This window comes from Thamnophis sirtalis, unplaced genomic scaffold, assembly GCF_051295495.1.
Source record: "Thamnophis sirtalis isolate CommonGarterSnake01/CBP01778 unplaced genomic scaffold, rThaSir2_p1.2 scaffold_5, whole genome shotgun sequence".
Taxonomy (NCBI): Eukaryota; Metazoa; Chordata; class Lepidosauria; order Squamata; family Natricidae; genus Thamnophis; species Thamnophis sirtalis.
The window spans coordinates 61077004-61100047 of record NW_028261385.1 but is presented as its reverse complement, the minus strand read 5'-3'; the positions used below and the strand labels follow the sequence as shown (position 1 = coordinate 61100047).

At 36.4% G+C, this 23044-nt stretch overlaps 1 protein-coding gene across 2 annotated transcripts in view; it reads right to left on the bottom strand.

Moving 5' to 3' along the window:
* Positions 1-485: 485 nt before the first annotated feature.
* The window catches only part of SLC71A2 (solute carrier family 71 member 2), a 32804-nt gene continuing 10245 nt past the window's right edge, over positions 486-23044 (bottom strand). For both annotated transcript variants that reach the window (XM_014059579.2, XM_014059580.2), the window contains exons 4-12: positions 22468-22595; positions 22050-22164; positions 15913-16131; positions 11175-11288; positions 9161-9232; positions 7001-7113; positions 5231-5328; positions 2849-3000; positions 486-2096 (exon numbers count right to left, since the gene is read on the bottom strand). In XM_014059579.2, the coding sequence (XP_013915054.1) occupies positions 1893-2096; positions 2849-3000; positions 5231-5328; positions 7001-7113; positions 9161-9232; positions 11175-11288; positions 15913-16131; positions 22050-22164; positions 22468-22595 (1215 nt within the window). In that variant the 3' untranslated portion in view covers positions 486-1892. The remainder of the gene's footprint in view (positions 2097-2848; positions 3001-5230; positions 5329-7000; positions 7114-9160; positions 9233-11174; positions 11289-15912; positions 16132-22049; positions 22165-22467; positions 22596-23044) is intronic.

The window sequence follows — 23044 nt, the reverse complement described above, 5'->3', positions numbered from 1 at the left end:
GCTTAATGACTACAAATAAATGGATTGGGTTATGTGACTACTAGCTTAACTACATCACTTAGCAACCAAAATTCAAGTTCCAATTGAGGTCATTAAGTCGAGGACTATCTGTACTAGATCAACAGATTTCTCAAATTGGTAAATTACATTTTATTATTATTGCCTTTGCTTTAGTTGTATCACATCCAACAGTTTGTGAAAGTTGAAATTTGGCAATTATGAGATCCTGATACTGTGGTTTTTTTTTCAGTCTTTGAGAAGCCCGATGACAGGTTTGAAATCCCTTCAGTTTACTTTGAATTATTTCTATTGATAAAGATGCTTTTAATAAAGCATCCCATGTAGCATAAATAAGAATTTGTTGGAGAAAAATGCTTGACATTGGGCTGATATGTAGTATCTAGTTAGCAAAAACCCTAAATTATATAAATAATTCATTTATACTTTTAACGGGAGAAAAAAGATACCAAAATCATATTACAACCTTGAATAATATAGTTCGCAAATTTATTATGCATTAGGAAGCTTATTAACTTAAAAACAAACTGCATAGTACAAAAGGTTTGATATCTTTGCTTAAGGCGGACCAAGTTTCAAAATATATATATATATATATTTAAATTTTGTTCCGTCATTACACAATCCTTTATAAAAGCTGTATATCTGTCAGTGCCCCCTCGTTACATTTATAAATACAAGATTTACACAGTACCCCATCAGGAAAAAAAGTAGAACTTCTTATAAATATCTACATATATTCATACATATAAAACATTCATAAGAGTACTGTTAGATTTTTGTGTAATGTTCCATTTTTACTGCCACAAAATACACAGAAATCTGTGCAATTTCAAAAATGCTTCTAAAAATTGTAACATGGTACTTTGTAGAAACTAAATCATCTTTTAAAGTCTTTTTAGATAGACATTTCACAATTATAATTCTATGAGATTCTTCAGAGACTGGATATGAAGGCTAAATATAGCTGATAACAATGTACACTAAATAGCAGTTAAGGCAGGAGTGAAAGTAAGTGGGACAGAAATGTTTCATATGGCAGTTAAAAGACGACAGATGATGCAATAAATACACACGTCAATATAAATTGCCTCAGCACCCATTTAATTAGATCATATGTCAGAACTGGCCACACTGGTGGTACCAGAAGTGAGCATCACTAACGCTTTCTATTGAAGGAATGATCATCATTGCCTTGCTCAGGTTTTCAATAGGAGCCCTTTTAATTATCATCTCAGTTAGAGATTTTAAAAACAAGGGTTGAAAATGCACCAATAGTTTATCTTTCAATTGACATTCCCTGCACACTTTTAAATAGTTCGGCAATATTCAATCAATCAGGCAGCATGTTAAGAGAGAGATATAAGACTATATTGATGGAGTGGGATTGTGATAGAAATCTTTGTCAATAAAGTTTATTGAAATGGAGTATTCTTTCCAAATCCCCACGAGCTACAAGAGTAGAGAAGCAATGAAGACATTGGGGGGAAAGAGGGGGGGAGGCTAGCAGGGTTATGGTTTACTCACAGTGAATTTGGGTACTCAAGTATTTAACTACATCTGAAGATCATTTTTCCCAAGATACTGCAATTCCACATTCTCAGTTCAGTGTTGGGTTCAACAATAATTGCATGGATACAAAAAGAAAAACTTGCTTTGGACTGTTCTACAGAAAATCCAGTTAAGTGGTTGCAATCAGCCTTAATTGAATACCAATGGCCACTTATACATGATATCTTAGGTGAGTGAAATGTGCAAAGCTTTTGACAGATCAAAAGTTCACTCCAGAAGAGAACTGCTCTGGATTCAGAGCTCAGTGCATGGATTATGTCTGCCCAAGGGCTGTCTCTGTTTATCTTAGAAGAAAACTCCTTTCATACGCTGCTATCTTGAAGCAGAGGCTCAATATCCTCATCACTGTCCCGATCTGGACTGTTGCTCTGGATACTGTTGATGCTGTTGCTGTGCTTTCTGGTATTGGCGGCTTTACTGTGCTCGGGGATAAATAAGGCAACCAGAAAGGCTAAGAGGACTGCACATGCTCCAAAAAGGAAAGGAGGGCCAGGTATGACTGAACTCTGTAAAAAGAAAATAAGAAAGACTGAGCAACCACAGATTAGTACAATGTGAACAATGAAGCCACTCACATCCGCATCCTTAACTGCCCAGTAAATAGACAGTTGTATGTGTCACTACTGTGCTACCAACATCAGACTTGCATCGATTTTGACAGTTGTTGGCTGTTGTCGAAAGTTAGAAATTTGTCTTCTCCAGAAATCACACTCCTATTTCATCCCATAATGAAATGAGCCAGTAGGAAGCCTTTTGGGTTCTTGGTGTTTTGAAAAGAATCAGACAAAAATTGCCTTGTATGCTTCTACATGTGCTGCACCAGGCCTAGGCGAGTGAGAACTGTGAATTGAATTATAATTATTTATAATGAATAATTGTTTTGACAAAGAATTGGATTTTAGAAACGGGGATCCTAAAACATAGTATTTTAACTTGTGAACTGTCAAAATTACACAGCTGATATTATAAGGTCATGTTTCAAAAGAAGCATTCTTCAATCCAAGAAACTGACACAGAACAGAGCTGTTAGAAGGCCAAGGAGACGAACGGCTGGCAACAGCTGAACAACATGAGAAAAACAAGGCAAGAGTACAAAAAGGTTATGTTTTAGCTGGAAAACCAACCCATCAAAAGAATCAACTACTGATTCACTCCATGATATGTCTTGCACTTTGAAATGAAGAAATATCAGTCATAGGATGCCTCATCAAGAACTATTAAGAGCCACTCTTCCAAGAAAGATTTATAATCATTTTACCTCATCACTTGGATCCTGCTTAGCAGCCTTATCCTGAACTGGTGCCAAATCATTAAGTTCCACATGGAAGAGAAAGAATATGAAGCCATAGAGAGCAGGGCCAAGTCCATTGCACAGACCTCTGATTCCAGTTATTATCCCTTGGACGACACCTGGGAAAGAGCAAGTTCACAATGAAGGACAAATAATTTCTGCCGGCCATTCCCACTTTAAAAAGGCAATGAAAGAGGCTCTACAGACTGCATTTCAAATGGATTCTGGGATCTTATACAGCTATCAAGCTGACCTTCTCCTAAGCTGGCCGAATAGTAACTACCGTATTTTTCGGATTAAAGACGCACCTTTTCCCCTCAAAAGAGGCTGAAAATCTGGATTTGTCTTAATACACTTAATACAGCATTTTTTGCCTCCCGAAACCCCATCCCCTTCACCAAAACGGCCGTGCATAGCTTTTAGAAGGCTTTCAGAGAGCTCTTGGGGGCTGGGGAGGGCAGAAATGAGCAAAAAATGGGCCCCAGGAGCACTCTGTAAGCCTCTTAAAGGCTAGCCATGCCCTTTTTTGACAAAAAACAGGGCTGTTTTGCGAAAAACGGGGTGGTTTTGCTCATTTATTGCCCCCCCAGGATCACTCTACAAGCCTCCTAAGGGCTATTCATGCCCTTTAAAAAAAGGGGGGGACACCTGTTTTCGTGAAAAACAGGCTGTTTTGGGGAGGTTTGCAGAGTGCAAAATTTATTTATTTTTAATTTGCCTCTTCAAAACCTTGGTGTGTCTTACTCCAAAAAATACGGTACCTTTAAAGAGAGATCGGCTAGATTCAAAAATAATGTTACAGACTAGTAATTAATTTGAGACATAAAACTGCCCTATGAAAGACAGATTTTCTTGTTAGATACTTTCAAAACAACCCAATTAGATCACTGATCTCAACATATTATTTTATACTGAAATGACTATTCCCATTCAATTGTTTTGAATTCTGTATTTCAGAGAATATACAGTGTTCATATAATCTGACATTTAAACATTCTCACATATTCAGTCACCACTAGATGGCATTAGCATCTACTTTCAAACTTCTAAAAACTCTTCAGAGGATACTTAATTACTAACCCCACCCCCAGTTTAAAAGCTTATTTTAGATTACATTATACACTTGTACAAGAAAGGTATTCTATAAAGTGCCAACAACAGTGTATTCCCATTCTTTTTCATCAAAAATTCTAACACAATAATTATTTCTAACACAATAAAAAACTGATAGGGCCTAGTGAGAGAGAATTAAATCACTGTGGGGATTATGACATTTCTATCATTCCCCATTTTCCACCCATCTTCATTTTTTTAAAAAGTGAACCTAAATCACCATTCTTCCAGAAAGAATAATAATAATCTATGTCACAAGCAAACTTCGCTAAAAATAAATGCAAGCTAATCTCACAATAAACTATTGGAAAAAATAGGATAGAGATTCTCCCCCAGCAAGGAGGTAAAGAGATGGCGGGCAAAATAATGAAAAATATCCCTGCTCATTACTAGTTCTTGGATATATAGGCTAGCTGCAATGATACCAAAAGGCTGAACTGCACATCTTGTCTACCATGCAAGCTCTGACCTTTCTTATTTGCAGCTCCATGTTTCATGCAATTAGCTAAAGAAAGAGATTATCATCATCAGATTGTCCTTTGTCACTTGCGATCCTGAGGACGCCTGGGTTTGTACTGCTAAAGGGTTTGCTTTGGAACTTCTTACCCCACACAAGTTATATCCCCAAAAGAAAATCACCCTCAAAAAATTCTCCAAGCTAAAGAAATATCATTTACGAAGAATCACACTATGTGTAACTTGCCTCTTCTTGCACGCACAAGGGGCAACAAAAAATATACAGACTGTACTCCTTTCAAAAGTTATTGCAAGACTACTAACTGGAAGCCCTCAACTTACATCAGTTCAGTTAGTGACTGTTTGAAGTATGACAATGGCACTGAAAAAAGAGACCTATGACCATTTTTCACCCTTACAATCATTGCAGCATCCCCATGGTCATGTGATCAACATTCAGATACATGACAGTTGCAGTGTCCCGGGGTCACGTGATCACCTTTTGTGACTTGACAAGCAAAGTCAGTGGGGAAGTCAAATTCACAACTGTGTTACTAACTTAACAGCAGCGATGCGCTTAACAACTGTGGCAAGAAAGGTCGTAAATTGGGGCAAAACACTTTAACAGCTTAGTAACAGAAATTTTGGGTTCAATTGTGGTTGTAAGTGGAAAACTACCCTTATTACTTTTCTAAAGCACAAAAATTAGACATCCCCAGTAATGTTAGAGGGGGAAACAGCTACAAGATCAGTTTTGTAGAAAAATAACCTTGCTTTCACCTTGTTGATCTGAATCTGCGTTTCGTGACACAAGAGCACTGATTGCTGGGAATGTGATACTTGACATACTTGCAACAGCTCCAGCTGCCCATATCATCCTAAGCACAAGAAAACATAATGCTATATAATTTAAAAGGAAGGATCCATTTAGTAGGGTTTTTTAAACATTTTAAAGAATTATCCAGGTAGTTATATATAGTGTATATATACATTTTTTTGTTCTCTGATCTTGATACAAACATTTGAAATAGTATTGCCAGGTTCTGCTCAGCAGCTTCAAACATGTAAAAACAACGGTTCACCAGGACAATAATTAAGTTAGTTGGTTTTAGGTAACCAGCAATAAGGGTAAGAGAGATAAAATTATATATTTTAGGTCAAAATATATATTACCCTTTTTTCACTTGCTTTAGCATTATATTTTTCTGTATTTAAAAATATGCCATTCATATTGAGAATCTTGGTGTGTTTTTTAATTAAAATTATTTTGCCTATTTGGATATTATTGGTTGCAGATCATAATAATGATTGATTGAAGACGTCTCTACAAATGTTATGTATTTTGTTAGTTGTCTCAGATCTAAAGTCAGGCTTTGTATCACAGCTGCTAAAAATGTGGATACCCATGGAAAGTTTTTCATTCTACCAGCTATAAAACAAAGAGAATTGCACCCAAAATATAAGCTGGTAGAAAATGTTGCTACCCCCCCCCTCCCTGATAATAAGTCAGATTTATTATTACCATGTTGCATTGACATAGTATGAGCTGTACTGGCTACCAGCTTGTTTCCAAGAAACTGGTTATTGCCTATAAAGCCCAACATGACTTGAGATCTGGGTATCTTTCGAGAGCACCTCTTCCAGGAAGAAATGGCCCTAACCAGTGCAGAGAAAATACCTACTGGAGTATCTATTAGAAGAGGATTCAAAAAGGGACATTATCTGTGAAAGCACCTGCCTTCTATAGAATAACTTCCCTTATTCAATTATTTATTAAGTTCTGACTACTCTGAAAGGCCTTTGGAAGCTAAAACTTTGCTGTCATGTGTGAGATGCATCATAAATACTATGTGATAAAATATTACTTTGAGAGGATATATTTATAGTTTTTCTTGTTCTCTGTGTCTCTCTGCCTGTCTGTCTCTCCCTCTCTCTCTTTCTATTTTTTTTCTCTCTCTCCCTCTCTCTCCTCCTCCCCCCCTCTCAAAATAAGCCATTATATCTTTCTATTAAAAAGTGCCTGATTTCAAAATTTAGCAAACCAAAATATGGCAGTTGCCTTTATCCCTTGTCACACATTACCAGGCTGCAACTACATTTTTCCTTTAAAATCTATTTTGTCCCCAGCCGCAGTTCAAATTCTACGTTTTGACATATAATGTTGTCAATAACTTAAAACTTGGTAAACGACTTAAGATCTTGGCCAATGGTTATTAGCCTTGATGTCAGCGTATCTATCTCTGAAGGCCATCAGCATGGAGACCACTTGTGCACTTGGTTGGCCAAAATGAAGACTGACTCCTAGACTAGAAGGGCAAAGTATCTGATTCAGCAGAGCATCATGTTCTTAAAGCACCTCTTCCTATAACATCCTATCCAATAACCATGGAGTTATTACATCTATGAGTTAGAACTGTACATAAAAATATGGCCCAGGTAGGTCTACTGTACCCTCCAAGCCCACAAGCACACAACAGGCAATTTATTCACTGAATTGTTAAAAACAAAATTAGGAAGAGTCAGTTAAAAACACATCTGCACTGCACTTACCAAGGCTGAGAGCCAAAACCATACCAGGCCAGCTGGAACATCTGAAAACCAAGGCCAAGCAGTACTGTGTTTTTGTTCCCTATAGTCTTCATTAGGATGCTGAGAAAGACAGTCTACAAAAGTCAAAAAATGCATTATACAATTTATTTATAAATCAGTATCTGAATAAACGCAGAGGCAAAAAGAAAATATTTTAAAATTAATTTGTATGGCTGTGCAAAAATCATCTGAAACCGATATCAATTTTTCATTTATTATCTCCTTTTAATGACCTCATAATTCCTTGCGTGGTGAAGTCTGGGCAACTGAATGCAGCTGAGTGTTTACTGGTCGGATGCCCTTCCTGTTACCAATGCAGAGTTATATTCAGCAAATATATTCTCATCGTGCCCAGAGAGAGAAATATCTGCCTCTACCTAGGATTGAACTCACAGCCTCCTGATTGTGAGGCAAGAGCTCCATCTGTAGGCCACTGCACCACTCATCCATTTTTCATTTATGTGTGCAGAATTTCAGCATCAACATTTGGGGGGGGGGGGGGGCTTTCAAAACTACAACCAAAGCCTTGATATATTTCCAAGGAAAGACCTTGATAAAAGCACTAACAAAGTCTTCCAAAAGAATATATGATTCTTTGTTAAGAAAGCTGCTAGGTGAAGTCAAACATTCCTTGCAAACAAGCAAGGTCAACTGTCTACTAGTACAATGTAATGTTGCCCCTGAAAAATGTTGGAAACTGCAACTGCTACAAACGCCATGTGACGAGGAAGCTGATGGGAACCACAAGTGGTCCTTGCTTATCAGTACCATATTTTTCAGATTATAAGACGCAATGGAGTATAAGACGCACCAAGATTTTGAAGAGGCATTTTTTAAAAAAAAAATGGTTTTGCACTTTGCAATCCTCCCAAATCCTCTGCACACCTGTTTTTTGCAAAAACCAGGACATGCGTAGGCTTTGGGAGGAGTGCTCCTGGGGGTTGGGGAGGACATAAATGAGCAAAAACCAGCCCATTTTTTCACTCATTTTTGCCCTCCCCAGCTCCAAGGAGCACTTTGCAGGCCTCCCAGACCCTCTGCACGTCCATTTTTGCGAAAAACAGGATGCATGGAGGCAGGATTTCAGGCCAAAAATGCTGTATTCGGTGTATAAGATGCACCCGTATTTGTACCCGCTTGGGGGGGGTGTCAATGGGGGGGGGGAGTACATCTTATATTCCAAAAAATACATTTGTAAGTTTGCTCAGTGACAGTCTGAAGTTACAATTTGTGAAAAAGTTGCACCAGTCACAGTGCCCCCCCCCCTCCCTCCAATTGACTGTAATTTGGGCATTTGGCAACCAGTACACATATTTATGATAGTCACAATGTCCCATGGTCACATGATAATATTTACAACTTTCATAGCCAGCTTCTGACAAGCAAAGTCAACGGCGAAGCCGGCAGGAAGTTGCAAGTCATGGTCACAGGACAACACACTTAACAATTGCAGGTGATTCTCTTCCCGCAGCCAGAACTAACATAAGGAGTGTGGTGTTTCACTTTACAACATGTCACTTTAGTGACAGAGTTGCTGGTCCCAATTGCAGATTGGTAAATTAGGACTACCCGTACACGTATTCTGTGTGATCTGTACTAGGTGATAGTTTGTTTCCAGGTTCAGTTTCAAGTGCCTCATTTTCACTTTTTAAGCACTGATCAGCTTTATGCTAGAGAACCATTTTCTTCCGTAGGCTCTACCAACATGTATCAATCATAATCTAAAACATTTTTTTAAATGTTCACTCTGTGAACGATAATCAGGACAAAGGTTTTCTGTTGCAGAACCTTTGCCAACTGATCAGACTCCAATTCTCTGTCAGCATCTGGTAAAATAAACATGCTTTTAACATTCTGATTGTTCTTATTTCATAGAATTTTTGGACTGATATATTAAATATTCATAATTCTGTTAAGCATTTTTGAATTATTCTGTTAGACATTAATTTGATATAAAATATGTACTTTTTGTAATGTTTTTCTTTATTTTATAGTAGTTAGGTCCTACATATTTTATTTCCACATACATAATTTGCAAAGTACATTTCATCACTTAATTAATACATTTTAATTATGTGTACTTGTTGCAATTTTTTAAAATCTTATTAAAATTATGCTTACCTGAGCAACTATAGAAAGAATGCCAATCACAGCTATGAACGTTGCAATGCTTGCATACTCAAATTTTATCACCTGTAAATAAATCAAACAAAATCTGTACTTAAAACTTCACAGCTACTGAAAATCTTTTTCAGAAAAAGGAATGATTATAGTAGTTACAGAAAGTAAATTTACAAACGGAAAACAAACTTGGAAAAGAACACCAAACCTAGGGTGATTTTTGTGAAGTATACAACTCCTAAAAAAAAAACTTGTAGTAAAGTAGTATCAATTAAAATCCACAAATATCAAATCCAGTCAAATAAAAAGCAACCGATTCCTCAATACCATGGCCATTTACTAATAATATATAATCATATGCAGGATGGCACAGCACTGCACAACTTAATTTCAATTCAAATTGTTCTCTGAACCTTCATAATATTTTCTATGTTGAGGTGCGTAAAGACACAAAGACAAACACATACATACATCCCTATTATTTTGAGAACGAGGCAACCAGTTTCAACCATTTTGGAAGCCATTGCTCAGAACTGCTACAAACCATAGTTCAGTCATAATCCTTAGGTAATATTGGCATCTGGGGCCAGGACCAGCGATGTGGTCATAAACATAGCATTCCAGGATCGCATCTCTTAGCAACAACGAACCTGGTACTATCAGTTGTCCTCGTAACCCCAGGATGTATAGATTATTAAGTGAGAAGAGATGAGAGTTCCAGATAAGGAATGTTGGGGGGGGGGGGTGGCATGAGGAGCAGAAGATGCCGCTGGCAGAGAGTAAGAAGCATGGGGAGAGCGGGGGCAGCAAGGATCTCAAGAAGGTTGGAGAGGCTGTGGGAAATGGGGGACCTACCTTTTTTATAAACTTTTAGGAGAATTCTGAAAGAATGGCTAGAGAAAGATTTTAAGGAAATCTTCTCTGCCCATCAATAAGATGTCAAATTTATATAGCAAATAATAATATCGTTTCATTTCTTCATTACAATAACAGATTTTTGGTTGCTTACTTGCTTTTTCTTAGAAAAATCAGAAATGTGAGATCAGAAATGGTATGTGATTTGCAGTCAAATAGTGTGTGTGTGTGTTTGTGTGTGTGTGTGTGTGTGTGTGTATAATCTACCTTTTCAGTCTATGGACAGAAGACTGTCATGATTAGAGTAAGGAATATTATGTTATTTCAGGGAACATTTTAAATTGAAAAAGTCTGTTGTTTGTAAAATAAGAATACAGGTAATTCTTGACTTATGGCCATTTGCTTAGCAATCATTTGAAGTTATGAAGGTGCTAATAAGTGGACCAGTCCTCACACTTACAACAATTTCAACAATCCCACTGTAACATGATAGTGATCCAAGAGTTTGTCAATCAGCTCATTCATGTTTGCAACAGCATCCCAGTGATCACCATTTGTGATCTTCCTAGCTGACTTCTAATCAATGGACGAAGCTGGGTTGACTTAACATCTGAGTGATTCAGTTAAAGACAACAGCAAAAAAAAGTCATTCAATTGGGTGAAGTCACATGATCATTCACTTAACAATCACATTGTTTAGTGACCAAAGTTCTGGTCTCAATTGTGATTTAAATTGAGGACTATCTACAATGCATTGTGTTTAACGTTAGAGCTCCTTCAGATAACTTAAAATCACATACGAGGACCAAAACATGGGAGTTATTTCTCATTCATATCCCCTATAATTTCACTGAATTTCCAAAGTAGCTTTTTATATGCATTTGGGAGAAAAGAAAAATATGTGGGTTGATATTAAAGAAATTGGATTATGGGAACCTTTTAAGGGGTTAAAAAGGATCCCCAAAAGAGTTTGTAATCTGTTAACATTTCATGAATGGGAAACGTCCCTGTGCAAAACAGGTATTTATTTTGTCAGGTGGTTCACAGGCATGCTTTCAATTTCGTCTGTGCCCACAAGTCCAACAAAGCTGAAAACTCCATTTTAAAGCTTTGTTCAAGACAACTAGTTAGACAATGAAAAATGTTGGAAACTACTTACTTGTCTCAAATAAAGGAAAAAACTAGAATATTGGCCAGCTTCAGGGAGGTAAGAAAGAAAAACAGTGATGCAGGTCAGCAAGATTGTAGAATCTTTTCCAACTTTTCTCAAAGACTGTCAAAAGATAGAGGAAAAATAAGGTAAGACAAAACAAGCCATCAGAAATAAATGAACTATTTCTATAATTTATTAATTATAGTATTCATGTATTCATTCAATTTGTGTCCAACATTGATGAAAAGACCCTTGGTAACCAACAATAAAAACGTCACAGAACAATAAATAAAACTCAGGAGACTAACAAACTCAGGGACTTATTCCCTCAAATATGTGCTATGAGGTACATTGCAATTTTAAAAAGAATGCAATTCCACCTCACTTGGGTTCAGTTTTGGACTATTTTGTCTCATCAAGACCCTTACAATCTCTTGATACTATACCAAGATATTGACAGAATCTACTGTATGGGACAGGGTAAGAATGAATAATTAGATAGCATCAGAGGACATCCAAAATTGTCTGACTGGAATCCCTTAAAATTTAATGTAAAAGTTAAAAGAGTGAACCATCTGGCATTGTACAAAAGTGCAGCCAGTGAACCAATCTCTCTTCCCCTGCCCTGACTGGAATTGTTCATTAAGAAACAAGAACCTTTATAACACAGCATCCAGTCTATAATCCCTCTAAGAAGTAAAGTCTACAGTATCAAACTTAACTGAGATATTTAAAAGAACAGTAGAAATGCACCAGGTTTTAAAAGCTATTCACAAAGTGTTCTGATCCTGCGTGTAGACCTGAACTCAAATAACACACTTTGTTTAGAATGTTCTGCAGTTGTGCACTGATCATTATCCCTATTCCAAAAATGAGAATTTAGAGACAGAACAATGCTTGCCAAGGACAGATAGACTCAGTGAGCCATCTCTTAAGGAGTAAGCTCCTTCAAAGCTGTTGGCATCAATCCCCCTTACAATGAGATACTGATAGTGTCCTATGTCCAATTTATCATATTCTTCCCCTAATCTTCCAAAGAAGCCAGGACTGGCAAAGATCCAGTCTAGTACGGAGTAAGGAAGATGACCTTGACAAACATAGATCAAAATCCATTACCAAAGCAACTAGGAGAAAAACAAGGTATACATCATGCATAAGTGGCTCAGAAAGACAAGTTAAATCATGTGGGTATAAAAATGGAAGAGGCACAGCATTCTCAGATATTTGTTGTTGTAATCATCTCTCAATTAAAGTAGTCTTAGCCTTTTTGGGCAGTTGTTTCTTGGTCTGGTCTACCTGATGTGGCTGGCCAATCCACAGGTGAGTATAAGAGCCAAGGTAACATTTTTTCACTTCATTTGTTCCTGATAATATAACACGTGAATGTTCCAGTCATTACAACAAATTCTGCACACAAATAGACAAGATTTTGGAGAATCTGAAAGGCTTTGTTTGCCAAATGCCACGTAAACAGGTTGCAGCAGCCAAGAAGAAGCTCTAACTAAGTTCTTCCCAAAGGGAGTTGCCACCCTAAACAAGGTTACTGGCTGAGAGTTCTCCAAGATAGTAGAATAGCTACTTCACTCCTTTTTGACCCCTACATTGGTTTGAAAATAAGTCTGTATCCTGCTCATCGTCACTTTTTGTCTTCAGTTGGCACCTAAGGTGTTGCTTCTCCAATGTCACCTCCCAGAAGTCATCAGTAAATTAGAGAAGCATCTAGAATTGGCCAAGAGAGAGGCTGTCTGGAATTAATCACACTGTCTGCCTGCATAGGCTTCCATTGCCAATGCTAATCAGGTCGCTCAATGAAACTGTTCTCAAGACTATGAGAAAGTACCAATGTTCCTGTCAGAATCCATCTGGAACTGAGGTGCCTAAGGGTAACCATGTTAATCAACCAATTGTGATTAACCATCGGTAGCAATGAATCTAACCTGAAGGGAAAATGGCAAAAAAGCTGATAGAAAAATACTCCATATCCAGATAACTAATCATCTGCTCCAAAGCAAAAGTCAGAGTCACCATGAGATTGCCTACATCTGCTGAGACTGAGTTTTATTGGGACAACCCAATATAGGTAGTCCTCAACTTACAAAAATTCATTTAGTGTCCATTTAAAGATACAATGGCACTGAAAAAAGTGACTTGTGACCATTTTTCATACCCTTGCAGCATACCTGTGGTTACATGATCAAAATTCAGATGCTTGGCAACTGACAGCTTCTTTAGCGTCTCAGGTTCATGTGATCACTTTTCCTGAACTTTCTGACAAGCATAGTCAAAGGAGAAGCCATGTTCACTTAACAACCATCTTACTAACATAACAGCTGCTATGATCGACTTAATAACTGTGGCAAGAAAGGTCACAAATTAGGACAAAACTCACTTAACAAATATCTCACTTAGCAACATATATTTTGGGCTCAATTTGGGTCGTAAGTCAAGGACTACCTGTAACTGCCATGGAGATTATGAATTCTAAAACTGTATCTAACCCTGTCCCAAGAGGCTTGGAGATTTCAGTCATTCAACACCTACATGGACTCTATATGTACTCTAAAACCAGGTTAAGCAAATTGGGAAGGGTTCCTGCAAGGGAAGGTAGTACACCTGTGGGGATTTCTAACTTGTCCTTGCAGCCTATTTAGGCATTCATATCCCACTATTTCAAGAGTAAAGTCCTTAGTTACACACCAAGCAAGGCTAGTTTAAAATCCAACACCAACCCTCCACCCTGACTTGAAACTTTGGACAGGACATCTCTAACAGGGTCATCGCTGCATGCTCCTGAAGACAGAATCTGGGCTAAAACAAATGGAGCAACAAATAAAAGTAGCACTGATGTTGAGAAACTTTTTTATTGATTCTAACTTCTCACACACTGCCAAGCATGACCTTTCCAGGAAATTCTCTTGACTTGCAGAAGGATTTCAGAGAAAGATCCAAGGGGGTCAGCTATCCATATTTGATCATAGCCAACAGAAAAGAGGGTTAGGGTTATATTATATTATGCCATATTATATTAAACCTCTTGATTTTAAGGGGACTAAAGCTGAAGTATATTGGTATTTCTAAAAAAGGGATTCTCATGAGTCCAGAGAAATGGTAAGAAGGATTCTAGGACAGAGAAGCTCATGAGAAAAGACAACTGGGACAGATGAAGGTTCTGCAAAAGGAAAAGACTAAAAGCATACTGCATTCCAATGCTGAAAATCTAGTAAAAAGCAGATATGTTTATCCACAGGCCAATAATCAAATTGCCTGGAATTGCTTTAGATAAATGAGATGGATAGCACATAAATTTAATAAAATAAAATAAATCTGTCTCTCTAGTTTGAGTAAGATTAAGCTTCTTACTCATATTTAATTAATCCTATAGTCCCAGAATACAACATTGCTAGATAGGTAGTCCTCGATTTACAACAGTTCATTTGCTGACTGTTGAAAGTTACAATGGCGTCAAAAGTGTCTTATGACCATTTTTCGCACTTGTGACTGTTGCAGCATGGTCACATGATCAAAATCCAAATACTTGGCAACTGACTCACATTTATGAGGGTTGCAATGTCCAAGGTCATGTGATCACCTTTTGCAGCCTTCTAACAAGCAAAGTCAAAGGAGAAACCAGATTCACTTAATTGTGTTATTGATTTAACAATGCAGTGATTCACTTAACAAATGTGGCAAGAAAAGTCGTAAAATGGGGCAAAACTCACTTAGCAACTGTCTCGCTTAGCAACCTAAATTTTGAACTCAGCTGTGGTCATAAGTCGAGGACTACCTGTAGTAAGGTTGGCATAACTTTATAAAGAGAAAAAGGAATGAGTGGCAGAGTGATGAGACGAAGCTCCAGAAATCTGGATATCCATTCACAGAACTGTCATGTAAATTCTGAGGCACTTCGGATTAAAACAGGAAAAGCTAACAACTCCCACCATCATATTGGAAAGGATAGAAACTCTGATAAACAGTTCTCTCCCACAACCTGTTCCTCCTTTCAGGTAGAATAATTTTGAAATGGTTTGCTTCAGTGCATTATTAATGTGACAGTGTATTAAATATTCTTCTTATTGATGATTCCCTAAATTAATCTGGGCAGTTGCCCACAGTAACCAAAAGCTTGACTTTGGGTCAAATTAATCAGGACGGCACTTAACAGTATACTTTCTGAGCAAAAATAAAAATTGTTCATCCAATAATTTGATTCTACTTTCTAAACGGAATGAAGCTAACTTCCAATTAGTAACAATCTGCCTGTCCTCAAAGTTATTGAAGTCAGACCACAGGAATTGTGCATGTTGCTTTTATTTTCATTTCATAACACCAGATTTAAACATGATCTGAACTGTTTTAGAAGTCGGGATAAATGAAATAATAGAAAAGCATACAAAGGCTGAGTATTTCATTTGTTACCTTTTCAATTCCACACTGACTTATCTGATAAAGAATTCTCTAAGTTCCTGCTTGCCTGCCATAATGTTAAACAGACAGCTATGTTAAATATTATAAAAGGTTCTGTAGGATTTTACCATCACTAGTACTAATACCTTATTGCTCATAGCAATATTTCTAGACATAATTAGAAAGTTATATGTAGAAATAACATATGGTTAAAAAAATAGCTTCATGCTTGTTTGACAGAATTTCATTTTAATCAATCCATTCAAAATACATTTTCTTTCACAAATGAAAAAGTGACATCCTGTATCATAAAACAGAAGAAATATGACTGGCTACTTACCGCAAAGGGATCTGCTTGTTCCCATGATATAAGAGCTCCCCATGAAGGTGGTCTCATTTTTTCAGGTAGAGATTCTGGTACAACTAGTAGTATGAAACAGATATCTACAACAGCCACCACTGTAGCAACTAACACCACCATGTTATCACCGTACAAATTAGACAGATGTGCTCCAATAGCAGGACTAGTTACTAAACTTGCTGCAAACGTAGCAGATACCTAGATATAAGGAGAAAAAAATATAAAAGATAATACTTTGATAGAAGAAAAATTAACACAATTAAAAGTTAATTTCAAACACTAACAAGATAGAGTTCTGACCTGGACAAAGGCATGTATACATCATAGAAAAGTGACTATTAAAGCCCAGTTCTAGAGGAAACATCTGATAAAGCCTTATCAATCCATCACAGAATATTCCAGGAAATGACATTAAATCATTGTGGCCCAATCCTTCTTCTTAAGGTAAGGTAGAATATCCCTTCTAATTCATCAAGCTTTCCATCTATATATCTATATATCTATATATCTATATATCTATATATCTATATATCTATATATCTATATCTATATCTATATCTATATCTATATCTATATCTATATCTATATCTATATCTATATCTATATCTATATCTATATCTATATCTATATCTATATCTATCTATATCTATATCTATATCTATATCTATCTATATCTATATCTATATCTATATCTATATCTATATCTATATCTATATTTAATTTCAAGGTTGATTTAGCTTGAACTTATTTTATAAGTGATTTCACTGAATATTTTCTGATATTAGCAAAATGAACAAGTAGGTACATTTCTGCAAAACAATTCAGCCTACCCACCTGCTTTGGGAGAAGGGATTTGCAAGTACCAGATTTTTTTCTGCAGGCTATGCAAAGAATCCATTAGGTTCTAGACGAATCTCATTACACCTAAATTTGTAAATTGCCCTATTTTGCTTCCAACCAGCATGCTGATGATCAAGTTGAGCTGCAAATCATCATCCTTCTCATTGTCAACTACTATTTCCCACTGATCTAATCACAGCTCACCATGCTTTCTTAGTTAGCATCTCATTTTGTACTAACATGGAAAAAAATGGGGAGGGGGCAACATGATTTCTGAAATATCCTCAGCAGCATTAATAAACATTTACCAAAATAATTTATACTGCAGAGATATAAATAGCAATACTAAACACTCCTTTCCAGGAAATGGATTTGTGATGCAAGTTTAACAAAGCCATGATATGTCACTTTAAAGTAAGCATACATATTTTTCTGTCTCCCTCTTCTCTTACACTGTACAAGCAATTTAAGAGACACAGAATTCTACCTCCAGAATTCTGAAGGCATTTAAAAGTGTTTTTTTTTACTATCAATATTTTGAGGTGTGGCTTTCTTGTTGTTTTAAGCTCTATTTGCTATTGTGGTAAGGAGTGGTTTACATGCTGTAACATTTCCTTATTTAGTGTGAACTGAAATTTTCTTTCATGGAAAGGCAGCATTAATGTTAAAAAGTGGTACTTGAAAAATAAATCCCCCCAAATCTCTTGATAGTATCATATTTTTTCAGTATTAAAAGTCACTAACAATTATCTGAATTTCATTATTATCATCATAGTTGTGATTATGACTTTTATTTTGAGGTTACATTTATCTCATTGCATTCGATATTAATGTAGGTATTGCAAACAGTATTGCAATATCAATAATTGGAATTACTATTTCAGAAATTCTCATACTAATACAAAGAGTCATAATTTCTCAACCGCAATGTTTCTTCTATGGCCTTTCATTTACTTAAATCCTTTTTTTCATTAGTCTGTCATGTGATTCTTTTGGCTGGAACAATTCAATCAACAATTCAATTTTCCATTTCTTTAATTTATTTTCAAATCCTAGCACAATATTACAATTATATTGCTGAACCTTATAGCAATAGTAATAGCACTTAGACTTATATAGTGCTTTACAGTGCTTTACAGCCCTCTCTAAGTGGTTTTACAGAGTCAGCATATTTCCCCCAACAATCTGGGTCCTCATTTTACCCACCTCAGAAGGATGGAAAGCTAAGTCAATCTTGAGCCTGGTGAGATTTGAACTGCCAAATTGCAGTCAGCAGAAGTAGTCTGCAGTACTGCACTCTAGCCACTGTGCAACCATGGCTCATAACTTTTTAGATGGCTAAAAATATAAGTTATCTTCTATTTTTATCTTCAAATCAAATATTGTTGCCTTTTTTTAATGGAGACATGAAAGAAGCCCCCAACTGGGCAAGCATGATGTCACCATTCAATCCTTTCAACCTGGAAGCACTTAGATCAAGGGCCAGCAACCTAAAGCACTAAAAGAGCCACTTGGACCTGTTTCCCACGGAAAAGAAAACACGGGGAGCCACAAAACCCTTCCTGTGCCTGACTATTTCCTGAGCGGCCACAAAGCTAGCATATGTAGTTGAATTAAACATTCTGTTTTCTTCTGAAACTGCTATTTTCTTGGATTTATCCATGGTTGGCCTACCAGAAGTTGAAAAGCTCAATAAATTGTGTGCTGATGGGTGTCACATATTGGTGGTTGTGACACATATTTTGAGCAACAGGGAGCTGCATCAGAGGGATGAAAGAGCCACATGCGGCTCTAGAGCCGCAGGTTGGTGACCCCTGACTTAGATGCTTCCGACAGGAATGTAGCAGTAGTAGTATCCCTTTTTTGGATGTGGATTCAGGTGAAATAGATAGGATGCTCACCATTATGCCCCCTGCCACTTATGAGCTAGTTTCATGTCCCTCTTTGCTTTTGAGGAGAACCAAGTCAGGCATGAATGGCAGGATCGTTTTGGAAGAGTTTTTCCCTAAACTTTTAACAGCTACCTTTGAAGATCATGCAAAAATTGCAGCTGGAGAAATAGCAATAGCACTTACGACTTATATACAGCTTTATAGTGCTTTACAACCCTCTCTAAATGGTTTACAGAGTCAGCATATTGCCCCCAACAATTTGGGTCCTAAGTTTACCCATCTCAGAAGGATGGAAGGCTGAGTCAACCTTGAGCCAGTGGGATTTGAACTGCTGAACTGCAGCTAGCAGTCAGCTGAAGTAGCCTGCAGTACTGCCACCGAGGTTCACCGAGAAAAATGCAGCAATCTACCTACCTGGTGTTAGGCACAAATGCACTTTATATTTGTGCTACAGAATTTGCAGCAACTGAGTAATAACTCTGGACACATTTAGAATGCTGGTTTTAACTTATAAAAGCCTATACAGCTTTGAATTAAATTATGTTTGAAACTGTTTCCTCAACCAATCAACCATGGGAATATTGCTTGTGAGAATTAACTGTTACTCCAATTTTAAAACTGCATGCTTGGATTTTTAATTATTATTTGATTTGTACAGAGCGTATTTTATCGATGTTTCATAAAATATTGCACTTTTGGATCTCATCAAGATTCTAATGATTGCAATCTAATCAATAATGCAAAGTTTTTTTAAAAAAATAGGAATCCTCTTTTATCACCATCTCAGAAGTTTAACTGTGTTTTTCAGGAAAACATTTTTCTGATATTTAACTACTTTCATTTTACTAAGGGGTTGCTAAGATACTCAGAAACTAATGACACAACAACAAAAGTTCAATGCATTAAAAGCATGATACTGTTTCCTGATAATTATCAGGAATTAAAAAATGACTTCAGCAAAACAGTACTATATGAAGGTGATTCAATTGTCTTCTTCATTATAGCACTGTTTTGCTGAAGTCATTCTTTAAATTAGATCCACATTTTGTGGCTTTGATTTGAAAGCTGTTAGAAATAGGAAATATTCATAATAAATATTTATACATACAGGTAGTCCTTGCTTAACTATGGTGATTGTGATCGGGAACTCTGTGGCTAACCATGTGGTCATAAGCATGATGTCACATGACCACAGAAATTGCAGTAGTTTTCGTTACCATGGTTAGGTGAATCCCATTTGATCATATTATCCCATTGTCATGTGATTACCATTTGCAACCTCGTGTCAGTTTCCCTATTGCCTTTGCTTGTTGGAGGTCAGCAACAAAGGTTACAAATGATGATCATATGACCATAGGATGCTCTAACCACTGTAATTGCTAGCCAAAAGCTAAGCTCCCAAATCATGATCACACTGCAATGGCTACAACTACAAGGTACAGTCAAAAGTCCCCTCATTCAGGACCATAGTAATTTCAAACAGTAGCTTTATGAGTGGTTGATGAACAAGGACTACCTGTATTACAAAAGATGCTTACTATAAATATCTATGGAGATTCTCAAGTCATCCAGATCATGGTTGTCCCAAAGGTGCTTTTTCAAGAGGCAATTGGACTTTCTGGTTTTTCTTTGAAGAAGTTTCACTTCTCATCAAAGAAGCTTCTTCAGCTCAAACTGGATAATGATCCTTCCATTCCCCACCACCCAGTCAGAGCTGAAGAAGCTTCTTGAATGAGAAGCAAATATCTTCAAAGAAAAACTGGTCAGAAAGCCGGGTTGCCTCTTGAAAAAGCATCTTTGGGACTTACTATAAATCCTTTATAAGAAAAGAGAAAGGGTGGGTTTAAAACCTACGGCTATCTAGATTTTTGAATACAATACTCTACAAAATTCAAAAATTATTCATTGCCAAATCACAGAAACATACAAATGCAGTGCTTTATATATTAGAAACTAACTGCTACAGAGGTATAGAAGAGGAAATAGAAAACCACAGTTTTTATCTAGAGCTTCAGTTACACCCTTTGAAATCAACAATTATCTACAGCTCATCTTGAACCATATATTCCCTTTTCACAGGTCTTTGAGTTCTAGGTATTTATTTGCTTAAATAAATAAGTAACTGTCTAAAATTTAGCAACAACTCTGCAGCATACCTAGACATCCAAACTATTTTGAATGTCTTCTTGGATATCTTTTACATAACTAGTGTCATTCATTATATATATGTACCTCCTTATCTCCAAAACAATACATGCCAAAAATTTGTAACCAGTATCTCATTATACTTAGCTCCTATGCAAAAGAACAGACACCACATCATTAGAGGAAACTTTCAATCTTTGATTGGAAATGTTTTTAATTCTGCAGGATACTCTAGGATTCATTGTACTATGACTTCCAATGCAGAAAGAAATGAAGATTGGTTTTATTATGATGTAGCTGAAATATTATGAAAGTCCTCGATTTCTTATCTTGAACATCAATGTTCAGCAAAGGTGAACGTTCCTTTCCATAATCCATGTGTTACGACACACTAATTTAAAAATGTCTGTTTCATTCCACCATTTTGAAAATGATCATTATTAGGTAAGTAATCACGACAATCTTTACCACCTGCACTTCAGTAGTTTCTGTTCTCTCCTTGTTCTCTCTATTTACATGATTATACTTATATCCCACTTATCAGAAGACACTGCTTCATACGTGTCTGACATAAATTGTATTTCACAAAACTACAGGGCTTCATTTAATACTGTCGGTTATTTAAATACCAAACAGTGCTTTGTTGTTTCTACTGTATCCAACTAACACAGCTACTCCCACACACCATAAATTGAATCCTGCTGTGTTCACTTACTTTAACCAGCATCTATATTAAAAAGTATTCCACTGTGTCAAAGAAAAGCATTTTAATACATTTTATGCTAACATTTGCAAAAGATTAAAGCAATAGTTTCCACCATTACTGATAATGTTCCACAAACTGGCCAATTAAGAGTCAGTATTCACTCATAAAGCATCCAAGCTATAAAGGATGTGTAATCAGTTGACCAGGACATATTATTATCTCTTTATAAACTGTTAAGATGACGAAAGGAATCAGAATTGAATTCTTGGATTGGTCTACCTTGTGGGGCTGACAAACCTTCTTTCTATTTAATGGACTTGCCTATTCTTGGGGATGCTATATACAAGACCTTTTTTCCTCTCCATTAGACATCATGTACAGGAATAGAGCTATTATAATTTCTAAAAACACAGTTTCAATTTTTTTTAAGCACTATCACATTTTTTAAAAATCAGAAATTATTAGTGAATGCTTACATGATATGCAAGAAACCAAAGTACACGTTGTGTCAAAGAATTAAGAAACATTCTTACCAGTCCGTAAGCAGTGCTTCTCTCATGTTCTTGAGTTATATCAGCTACATACGCAAATATGACAGAGAATGTAACAGCAAAAATCCCAGATACAGAAATCATTGCAAAATACCACCTGCAAAATCAGACCACATTTATGAATTGTAGCTACATAAAAAAACTGTAAACATACTCAAGAAAAGCAAACGTTTAGATTATTTCTCAATTAGATTTATATCCCATCCATGTTCAAAGACTCCTTTGCCAAGTGTACTTATAGTATACTAGCTTAAAAGACTTACAATGATTCACTTATACTGATTCACTTACACTGATTTAACACAAATGCAAGAAAGTTTAGATCTATTTTCTTAATACGGTCCCCTCCACCCAAGTGCCCCCCCCCCAAAATACCCACAGTTATTTATGCCACACTTACCATGGACTTATTTTCATTAATGGAATAGGGACACAAGTGAAGAAAACTGTAATAAGGAGGAAATATTTTCTTCCCCAGACATCAGACAAAGCACCTATCAGTGGAGCACTCATGAAGGATAAAAAACCCTAAGAACAAAATGGTAATGATATTAATGTTGTTTCTAGTAACATAGCAACTATAAAATGTATTATATTTTGGGAAGCACTTGTTGATAAAGCATAATTTTGAAATAACAAGTTATACAAATAAACCATTTTTTTTAAAACACAGACACACACACACACAGCAGGCCAGCAAAGCTGCATGAGTCTCAAGCATGAGTGTCATACTTTTGAAATCCAATAAAATTCTTAAGCTACAAGAGAAAATTGTTTCCATGGCAATGGCAAAAATGAAACTTGCTAAACAAATGGGTGAATTGTTCATTGTAATATATTTGAGCGTCCATCTCAATAAAATGAAGAATAAAGTTTCCATCAGATAAGAGATATTATAATATATGAAAGGTCACAGTGCCTACAGATTGCTAGAAGCACAAAGTCATTTCAAAGGGTAGATCAAAGCAAAATAAGAA